The following is an 11,242-nucleotide window of genomic DNA, read 5'->3' on the forward strand; positions in this document are numbered from 1 at the left end:
AGAAAAAAATCAGGGTTGCTTTGTGTGTCATGTTTGAGAATCCATACAGCCGCATGACTGTCTGATTTACCATCACTGTTTGTACGTGTCCCCCGCTCGTGCCGAAACTCTGTGTTAACCTATTCTTGGGCTACAAGTCATGTAACTACTGTTCATTTCAAGTAAGTAAATTGTATATATTTGAACACAGGAGAATATTTGCTGGCTCCTTAGTTTTCTAACTCAGTGTACCGTAAGTGTTTCCTTCATTTAATCCTGCCAGATGAGTATCAAGTCTTCGTTAAATATAGATGACAAAAACTGACTTGTAGCTCCTTTTTGTTTATCTTTACCTCATCATCTTGTTGCAATTCAAAGAACCCCTCTCTTCCCACGTTTGCATAAAGCAATGCAAACTGTTTTGAATTCATTGCACAGTGTTCATACTGACGCCGCCGTCTCGGTTCTGTGAAACATTATCACGGCACGTTGTTGACGCTGTCCTCTTGACTATCAATTAATAAGGCTTTCATTGCACCCGTCGTTTTATGACTGAAGAGCCACTTTAACTGATGGATTGCAATAGGATGAGCCCATGTTGTGTCACTTGTGCATGCTCCGAGATAATGACGCCATGTCTGTCGTGGCATTTCTATTACTATCTGTTGATCTTCACTCGCAACACATGGTGGGTGAAGATGAGCCACCCCAATCTTTCTGACAGCTCCGTTCTTTTTCTTAAGGGTTTTAATCTCGCCAGTGTCTCATTCTGCTTGAGAGAAACATTCATTTGCACGTTTTGTCAATTTGTGCGTCTATTTTGTCAGAACTCCAAACATATTTTCTGTGAATGTGTTGCTGAAGTCCTTTAAGACATCTTCTTCACATCAGATTTTTCAATTATCTGTGTTGTGTATTTGCGGTAGGAACCAACCATAGAGCCCTTGATTGTTCATCTGCATCTACCTATTAATAGATTATATCACTTCTCTGCAAAGCAGGCAACAGAATCCCTGTCTTCCTGGGTCTTACGAGCAGTCTTGAGCATAGAGCAGGCCCAAACCGTGCAAAATTAACATTCATGATGCAATACTGCCAACCTGCTGCTTCAGTAACGATTCCTTTATAGTCACAAACCTTCTCGTGTGAACGTAGCCATAATACAGAACATCCAAAGACCCTCCTTCACTCACATATTCACCGACCGAGCAACATAGAGAAAGGAAACGCTTGAATGTCTTTCTTGACTCTTGTTTTGTCTTGTTGTAGAGGTGTGTCAGTGGTTGTGCCTTTTTGTGAACTTGCATGATTTAGTTCCTTACAAAAAAAAAATCCATGTTTTTTTTCCAGCAAAAAAAAAAAAAAAACAAGCCAAAAAAAAAGAGAGACTAAACTTCTTGTGTTCATACATCACTCTATGTAGAACTGAAATACTCAAGGGAACCAATATATGGGATGTGATCAGGACATGTCTGTGTGTTGTCTACATGTAATCATAGGAAATAAAGACATTTTAAGTAGCCTTGTGCTGTGTGTTGTTTAAGTAGGTTTACAGGATGCTTTTCTACTTGAAGGCCTGTGGGTGGCGTCGTATACACAAAAGATATCCCAAGAAACCCCGAGCAGCTCTGTTTCTGATGCAATAAAAGTGACCTAACAAAGTGAACTGCTGTATGGGACAGTCAATGAACCGCTGCACAGACACATACAGGCTTCTCTTCTGTTTTCTTGATATTCATGCATGTGGATTTTTATTTCAGTTTTAGTAATCTACAATTCTAAAGCTTGTCCAGGAAATTTCACAGTGACACAGTCGACACACTTTTCTTGTAATAATGAAATCTCAATCAAATGTTATGAAATAATGCATTTCAATCAGGCTGGGTGAAATGTCTGGGATTGATGAAAAGATGAGGATTCAAAGTGTGACCGACCATCCTTCACCGAGACTGAGATGAGAACAGTTGGATTTGTGATTATACTGTAGCCTATCTGTTGACAAAATAACATTTATTATGCAACAATTAGTCATTCGGTGTTGATATTAAGCACAGCAGCTCAAGGCAGTTCACCGTATGTATCGCTCTCCTACGCACCGCCGTTTCAAACAGTCATTAATCATAACAAATAAAGACAACTCTCCCTGCTAATCCAGCAATGACCACAACAATATTTTTTCTCCTAAAACTCACTAATTGGAAACGTACAGTATCATGTCCGTGGCGAAAAGCAGGAATCAAAACATCCTTCCGAAATATAGCTTAGAATACACTATCATGGTTGTGTTGCACAGAATATCAACATGGCTGCATGTTTGTTTGCCAACTCAAGTCTTCACCTTAACCTTAAATGCAAAACTCAACTCATGTAATGCTTATGAATCATCTTTACTGTGTCCTGATCAAGCAAAATATGGATGAAAACAGCAAAACAGTTACTTGTTATACTTATTTAACATCTTGTAAAAAAATAAAAATACATTAATAGAGATATCAATAACAGTAACTGATAGAATAACCTTTGCCCCTGGGGTTTGCATGTTCTGTGTGTGTTTTCTCCTCGTCCTCCAGTTTTGTTCAACTTTAGGTTAAGTCATAGCTCTAAATTGACCATCGGTGAGAATGTGAGTGGTGTCTTTCTGTGACGGACTGTACTCTGCCTTGGCTCATACCAGCGAGGATCAGCTCCAGTTCCCGGTGACCTCAGGTTGGATAAAGATCAATAGACGATGGATGGAAGGATCACAACAAAAGCCAGGTAGGCTTAGGTTGTGCCTTCACTGACGTTGCCAACGCATATTTCATTTCTGTCTTCTCTGCTGGACCCTGAGCCAAACAAACATTTTTTTCTTCTTCTTTCTCTCTATGAAGAATTTTGGGGCATTTGATTGCATTTCTGTTCCTGTGTGTTGGAGTAAAAGCGTGTCCGTTGTGATAGCATCTGTCAAGGTCAAGCTTTCAAATCAGGGATGACTCCACCGAGTTCATTTATCATTTTCTGTCCTCGGCGAGCCTGGAGCCAGATTTCAGAGTCTGCATGCAGTTTCCATGGTAATACCACAATGAAAATACCTGCAAGATTTTGTACATTTGTCTGCAGGGATGTGCTTGGTGGCTGTCTGATCATTAACATTTCGACTTTAGGTAGAACAAGCATATAAAACAAGAACTGGCACTCAGAAGTATTCTGGAAATAGTATAAATGTTAATTTATTTCAGGGATGTGTTACTGTTGTACACACATTTGCAGTCTGACACCTGTAAGATTTACTCGTGACACTGAACATGCGATTGAAAGCAGTCATGCTTCCTTTTTAGGCATCTCTGTCATTCAGCACCAAAAAAAAAAAAAAAAACACCATCTAAATGGGTTCAAGTTTCCACAACTATGTAGCTAGATCCTTTTACAGGAAGGATTTATGTTTCAATGTACACAGAACACAGGTATAAATACGACTTCAGGAGTCCTCCCCGCCTCGTCTCCCCCTCCTGCTCCCCGTCTCACTTGGACAGTTTTGTGATGACACGGATTAAAGCCCCGTTCTCATCCTTCAGTCTCTGGTTTTCCATCTTCAGCTCTGCTTTAACCTGAGCACATAGGAACACATAACAACTGTCGACACTTGATGGAAAAAAGAAAAAAGAAAAAGAAATCCTGCTACATAAATCACATACAATCTGTAGCTTTACTCACATGCTGTGCTTTCATTTTTGAATGAATTAATCAATTAATTGCATCTCACATATATATATATATTTTTTTTGCATTTTAGCAGTATTTTTGCAATCATACACCCAGGTTTCAGTTTGTGATCATTTCAGCATATTGGAATAAAGTTACTAGAATGAGAGCAATCATGGAAAACAATAAACTCCTCTGATTTTGGTGCAGTGACTCAAGTTTGCGTGCTGGTAAACCTGGAACATATGCCACTATACCATCAAAATCGATGATTTGTGAAGCCATTCTTTCAGTCGACTAAATGCAATTCATATGTTTGATTAGACTTAATTCGCAAAACCTATAAAACTGCTTGAGGTATGTAGCAAAACATTTACAATTTAATGTTATTGAATAACAGGATCCAGCTTGAACCAACAAAGCAATGAATGCACTAAAAAGTCATGAAACAACTAAAATGATCAAACACAGTCACAAGGGTCTAGAGATGTATACTGCTTATGTGAAACTCATGTTGGTTTTTTAATTACTATATGCTGAGTTTTAGTTATTCATTTTTTAAACCCTCTAGTTTTAAGGTTGGTTTTGTTCAATATGCTGATGAAAATACTGACCTGGTGTAGCATGTTGAACATCTGATCTGAGATTGAAACTCTTCTGGTACGCACTCTTAGGAAAATGAATAATGCCAAATTGGAAAATTGTGGATGGTTGCGTAGTATTACGACCATTCGCCTGTTTTGCGCATACACACGTGGTCGTGTGGAGCAATCTGCCTGGAATTTCATCAGAAAAACCTTTTTTTTATGAGGTCAGTGTGACCGTCAGTGTGAAAGCCCAGTTAGCCAATATGAGGCAGCAAGTCAGTATGAGCTGTAAGTAGTTTTAATCTTGCAACATGCAGTGATTTTTTTTAAATCATTTAAAAGATTTAATCGAAAGACTTTCATTGGGCTTTATGAAACTCTTGGGTGAATCACAACAGGTTAGTTTGGCCGGCTACTGTCATGCCGTTCACTCCAGGGAGGAATCTTTATATCTGAACATGTTTATGATGGGGACCCAGAGATTTAGTTCTTCGACACTGGAGCAGGCACACGCTCTTACACAGAGATCATCTTGTGTTTACTGACAGAAAGACACAACCGAGTCGAAGTTCAACACATGTAACAGCACTTCTTTGTTGCCGTGTCTATTTTCAGCTTCCCGTGTTTGTTCAGCCCTCTCATTCACAGATAACAAAAGATATTTGTTTGTATTCCCTGGGGCCAAACAGCACAGTTTGTGGACGTTACACAGCAGATGGATGCTGATGGTTCGATTGGTGCCGTGTCAGAGTGGTCACGCACTCCACACCCAGCAAAGACTAATGGTGACGAGCAATGAACAGCCAAGATCTCAGCACACAAACACACTCTGCACAGTCTGGATTCATTTGTCCTGCACTGTATCAAATGACTGCATTTGTCATTGTGCTGGAAAATCAACTGTTTGTCTTGATACATAAAATAAACTCAGCAGATTAGAAAAATATACCACAGAAAGAAAGCTGGAAAACTGTAAAATATTACCTTCAACTGTTCTTCCATATCTGATATCCTTTTTTTAAGGCTCCAACTTTCCTATGAACATTCAATGAACAAATTAAGATGAATTAAGCATGAAGAAAAACGAGTCAGTGATGGATCCTCACCTTTTTTTCTGCTTCAAGCACATTGGAACCACAATCATTGGATCCTTCCTTCTGAAAGACAAATTGTTTTATAAAGAATAATTAGAGGTTGCTTTCACGACACTGAACCAACTGCTGAACATTGGCGCAATTATAAATTTGTTCATATAAGCAGTCAGATGAATTTAATGTTAAATGTATCATTCACTTCTGTCTTTTCCCAGCCGGTTTTCTTCTTCAGTGAATCTGAAGTGGTGAATCTGGGTTTGTACCTGCGCTCTCTGCAGCTGGTTCTGGATCACGGTCAGCTCCTGTTTACTGGTTTCCAGTCGGGACTTGAGCCGTTGATTTGTAGCCAGAGCTTTTTCATACATCTGTAAAATGAGCACTTGTTATGGTTTTCACAGGATTATTGTTTAACACAGGCAAACAGCCTCCTGGTGGCTTGAAGGTGGTAGTTTTAAAGGGAGTAGCCCAGTTATTAGAGAGAACTGCTGCAATCTGTCGTGTGACGTTGGGGTGACATATTTGTTTTTTTGTTTTTTTTAAAAGGTAGTCACGGAGGCGTGGTGGTCTGCTCTCTTGCTTCACAGCCAGAACGTTGTTGGATCCGGGCATGACCTTGAATTAGCTGTGAGTGTGTGCTGTTCCTGGTGTTTCACCCTTTAGTTAGAGTTCACCTGCCTTTTTGTAATCGCTGTTCAGCGTCTCCTCCTCGGCCTTCTTCTTCGCAGAGAGCCTGTTCTCCCTCCGTAAGAAGTAGGACTCGGCGTGGTTTGTCGATTTGTCACTGGAAGCGTCCGATGACCCGGATGAGCTCAGTCTTGAGACATCAGAGACGCACACCACGTATTCAGCATAGTCAAAGTGAATCTCAGTGCATGATCTAATTTTCTTATTGAGAGGAGTTCAATCAGTCAAACCAGGCTTACCTCGTCAGTCTGTCATGCTGCAACGGAGAAGAAACACATTAGAGTGATTTCAAGACATTCCTGATACTTCAAAACCAAGGCTTCGCCACTTAACCCCAACTTAAACCTTTCAGTGCACCAGTCAGCTATTTAGCCCTGTTCTGACCCCTGATTGAGTAGATGGAGAAATTATGACCCCGGACAGCTTAACCTCATTTACATCTGACAGGCTGTTTGATGTGGTATTCATACGGTGCGGTGTAAAAACAAATATAAATACCATGCTGGACCTCCTCATAAAACTAAACTTGCACTTCAAGAGCTCACAGAACACATTTTATTACGTCAACAGAGTCAGCGAGCACATACTTTATCAGCATCTATACGCAATCAAAGGGACATTTCCAAGTATTCCTCGGGCAAGGCATTTTTCAGTTTTCCATGAAACGGGTTGCAGCCGTCTGAAATACCGAGGAGAGGGAGGAAATGATTCCTTAAATAAACCGAGTAGCACAGATAACTAAACACATCCAAAAAAGGTAATAACTTTGGCAGCGACTGTCGCACGTTGTTCATTATTGCCTGCTGAAGTTAGAAGGATTGTATAAGTTTCTGAGCTCAGACATTTTCAACAAGGAGCAACTTAACGGCCGAAAAAAACAATATTTAAGAAGTCATTTCAAACGAAAGAGGCAGCATAATACAACAACAGGCGTCACTGTGCAGTGAGATAAGTGAAAAGAGAAAATGTATGGTGTGTGAGTCACCAGAAGCTGCCAGAACACTTTCAGAACTTGTTAAAGGTCACTTTAGAAATAACATTACAGAAAAAAAAAGATCTTCAGAATATCTTATTGATAACAGTGATGTCAAAACAAATGCTGTAGAAGTTTTCAGCAGGTTCAGTGTGAAAATGAGATCATTTGAATCCAATAATCTTTTCTTTAAAAAAAAACAAAAAAACAAACACTGAGTGTGTGATTTGAAAACTTTGTGACATTCTTGGCCTGTAGTGCATCACTAGAAGCACACTGCAGACATTCTAGTTTCTGATATCAATTTACTGTGTGTGAAATGAAGTGCCAAGTTCTTAGAACAATTACGTCAAGTTGTACGTAAGTTTTGTTTGAGTTCTCCTCTAAATATCTGTTGGGATAGGTGGCGCAGCCCTTTGCTTGACCCTCTGGTTTGACACAAGCCAGTTAGCGGCTTATATTAGCCTTCAACTTGACCAAAATCACAGTGACCAGTACAATGAGAAAAGCCTAACCCAGACCAGAACTGGGAAAAGTTTCTGAATTCCGTCTTCAAATATCATCGTATGAGCCTCAGTAGGCATAAAAAAAGGCTGACTAGTGATGAGCCAGAGGAAAATCTATGTACTTGCTAAGTGGATTTCTGCAAAGAGACAGGACTTTGGTTTCAGACAGTTTGTGTAAACATGGCGATACGCTCCTGTTCAGACATTTATGGGACCTCTGGATCCTCACCAGACACTGATGTCACCTCCTTAAAGGCTCATCCTGGACATTTGGATGTGCTTGGTAAATAGTAATTAATGATGCTGTGTATACAGGGCCTGGAAAAAGCCCTGGTTTGGATTAAGCAACATCACATGTAAACAGACACTAATGGAAAAGCTGGATTTTTTTTTCTTCTTTTTTTTTGGGGGGGGGGGGGGGTTGTACCGTCAAGGACGTAAGCTCTGTCTCTAAGCTGTCCTATGGCCTCTTTAGATTCCATGAAGAACTTTTTCTCTGCTGACTGAATATTCCCAGTGGAAAATGTGAGCTTCCCGTAGGACTAAAAGAGAGATAAACATCCATAAATACTGTGTCTGCGTTCCCACAAGCTGGTCCTCCAAGAACTCTGTCCCTCCTCCTCTCTGTTCCATGTCATCCTGTGTTTTACCCCTCTGCTCTCGCTCTCTCTCCCTCTAATACACACACACACACACACACTCACTCACACACACACACACCACACAAGCACTGAGCGTAAAGTTTTGCTTCACATAAACAAATACAACTAACCGATCATTACAACTCATTTTCAAGTTTTCTCCATCCCTCTCCCAAAGAACAACGTGCAATTTGGCTGCACAGTTTATCCAAGTTGCTCTGGCTTTAAGAAACATGTCAAATGTTGAGAAAACTAAGAAACCTCAAAGGAGATTTTACAACATATACAGTTGCTTCTGTCTGTTCGGTGTTGTCTGACGTAATGTTATTGTAAAACAAGGCTTCATCATCCAACATTTGTGACTTAATTTAAAGGAATTCCTCCTTGAAAACATTTCCATTTGCAAAAAAAATAACGAACAGACTCTCTTGAGAAAATCAGCTTTCAGTATATTTTGTTATTTTATTGTATTTGTGTGATTTTATTCTGACAAGAATAAATTCTTCACAGGAACAAATAAACCTCTATGACCGTCCTGGTCTGTCTACATGCAGAAACAGCCCTTTGACTTGTTTTTGATACGTCTGTTTGGCAGTGAATGAGGCATCAGGCTTGTGTCTGCATTCTGTCAGCTGTGGCATTTCCTCTGACTCTACAGGCTCTGAAAAGATGAAAAGCAATTAGGCCTTACCCCCAGGCTCCTGGTGGCAGCCGTGGACGGAGCTGGACAAGAGTCAGAGAGCGACTTTCTGATGCGTGGCTGATCTTTGCTGTGAGAAAGTAAAGATGACATCTCTTCTGAGCTGCTGGAGCCGCTGCATCCAAGTAATTTCCAAAATGTGTTTTTCTTATATAAATTTAAAAAAATTAAATAAAAATTGCAAAAAAATAAAAAATAAAAATCCTCCTAAATCCAACAAGAACCAAAGAAGTTGTGGAGGGAAAAATGAATTACCAAGAGAGAGAAAAAATCAAATCTGATGTGGCTGCCTGCTCAGTTTAAGTGAACAATGCAAGTGTTATCTTCATGTCATGGTGAGACATTGCATATCAGATGAGAGTGAAAGAACAGCACAAGTGTGAGAGCTCAGGAGGAAGTGGGAGGAGGCAGTGTGTGTGTGTGTGTGTGTGTGTGTGTGCGTGTGTGTGTGTGGGGCCAGCCTTGTTTTAATATACTGGTGGGGAGCGCACTGACCCATGGGGACTCATGTCACAGTGGGGACAAACATTGAGGCCACTGTGAGGAAAATCCTGTAAACACTGGCTGTGTTTTCCCGTACCGCTGGAGATTTCTGTTGAATTTCACACAACAAATAACCCTTTTCTACTTTTCTATTCTATCGGACTCACTGACCCATAGAGACTGGTGTGACAGAGCGTAGAAAAGATGTTGATCTCAGGAGAAAGCTTCTTCAGAAGAACTTTGGCAGGGTTACGTTAGTGTCAGGGTCAGTGTGGCAAGTAGTACTTAAAGAAACATCCCCTGAACCAAACAAATACAGTATGTGTGTGTGTGTGTGTGTGTGTGTATGTCTCTTCCTTGCAGGTGGGGCTGACTCACAACGATTTCTGTCTTCATGAGGAAAAAACTGGAAACCCCATCAGAGGAATCAGTGCATTTTATGGTTACAGTTAAATAATAATTAGTTGCAACTGAACTAAGTGTAAGTCTGCATCAAATGAAAGGTAGAAGAGTCAAACTTATTTTAGTTCAGTGCAGTTTGATTTCAATGAGGCAGCAGCGTAAGATTGATGGAACCACAACTCATGACTGCTGACAACGCCAACAGTCTGTCTTCATCTTAGTACAAACAAAGACACATACATCCTGTAAATCTTCTGCTCGTATGTACGTCCTTAAAAAAATCTAAAGATAGCCTCTAAAATGTGAAATCAAGCCTCTTTGAGAGCAACAAGGCGTCAGGGTTTCACTGATCCAGCCGAGCTTTGCTGCCATCAGCAGTTCACCTCCGGGTTGCAGTGTTCTGCCATGCTCTCTCCCCCAGTGAATAAATTAGGAACAGCAGTCACGTCAATGTCTTCTTTGTGGTTTTTACACTTTGGTGTCATCTTAGGTCAAAGGTCATCACATGGGGCCGACTAAACATTTTTGTGGGCCAGTTTTTGGTCTTCAGACCACATGTTTGAAGCTCATAGATACATAATGTGTTCACATAGTGTTCAGTAAAAACAACAATACAGTCATTGTGGCCTGCACGTTGAGGTAGTGGTTTCACTGCTCCCTCACAGCACAAATTCACCTAGTTTGAGCTAAGGAGCAATCCAGGTTATATTCCACTCTGAAATACAGTATTACTCCTTTCTTCACACAAAGCAGATGATTGCTTTTAGAAATGTAAAATTGTACTACCACAATAATTACAAAAATGAATCGGTAAGAAGTATTTACATGGTAGTTTGTGTTTTTGTGTTATGAGACTAAAAACCACCAAACCTAGATGCCTAACGGATCCTCTGTATTTTGGATGAAATCTGTTCCCAGGGTGTTTGAGTTTAATCAAGCTGGAGGCCGCATGTGTTGATGATTATAATGAGCTCACATACCTTTCTGAGTATGTCCATGACACTGCTGCATTAATTACATTCGCTCAGCTCATTTGTTTGCAATTTGATTTCACCTTAAAAGGGAATCGAATGAAAAGAGTGAATGATCTGAGCTTCAGCCCAGCTGTGAATGCTTGAGGAATGTGACAAATGTTTCCGAGCAAATCCTTTCATTCTGGGGAAATGGGCTTGTTTGTTTTGTTGTTTTCTACTGTTATTTACTCCACATAGATAGATAGATAGATAGATAGATAGATAGATAGATAGATAGATAGATAGATAGATAGATAGATAGATGGTCTCATACAGCAACTGTTGGACTGTTAGTTTTTTCTGTGGAACAAAGTTTCAATAATAACTTACCATAATTCACAATTGATCATATACACGTCAACACAGATGGTGGTGAAGTAACACAGAAATCAAAAACACCCCCATTCACACTTCTATATTTTTTGTGTAAAGAATGGTTTTAATTCAGTGAGATAGTAACCAAGTGCCACCTAGTGGCAGAAAGTTGTACTTTTCCACA

The 11,242-nt window shown here is 40.1% G+C and overlaps 1 protein-coding gene across 2 annotated transcripts; it reads right to left on the reverse strand.

Moving 5' to 3' along the window:
- Positions 1 to 1,742: 1,742 nt before the first annotated feature.
- LOC115389260 (protein phosphatase 1 regulatory subunit 12B-like) lies at positions 1,743 to 9,216 on the reverse strand. Of its 2 annotated transcripts, XM_030092749.1 has the most exons (7): positions 8,837 to 9,216; positions 6,265 to 6,281; positions 6,017 to 6,155; positions 5,605 to 5,706; positions 5,354 to 5,404; positions 5,232 to 5,282; positions 1,743 to 3,566 (listed from the first exon to the last, which is right to left on the reverse strand). In XM_030092749.1, exons 1-7 carry the CDS (start codon positions 8,936 to 8,938, stop codon positions 3,480 to 3,482), a joined length of 549 nt encoding a protein of 182 aa, XP_029948609.1. In that variant the 5' UTR covers positions 8,939 to 9,216; the 3' UTR covers positions 1,743 to 3,479. The 2 variants fall into 2 exon arrangements, with proteins under 2 accessions (XP_029948609.1, XP_029948610.1); XM_030092750.1 differs by lacking the exon at positions 5,232 to 5,282.
- Between the last annotated feature and the right edge of the window lie 2,026 nt (positions 9,217 to 11,242).

The sequence above is a fragment of the Salarias fasciatus genome, chromosome 5 (assembly GCF_902148845.1).
Source record: "Salarias fasciatus chromosome 5, fSalaFa1.1, whole genome shotgun sequence".
Taxonomy (NCBI): Eukaryota; Metazoa; Chordata; class Actinopteri; order Blenniiformes; family Blenniidae; genus Salarias; species Salarias fasciatus.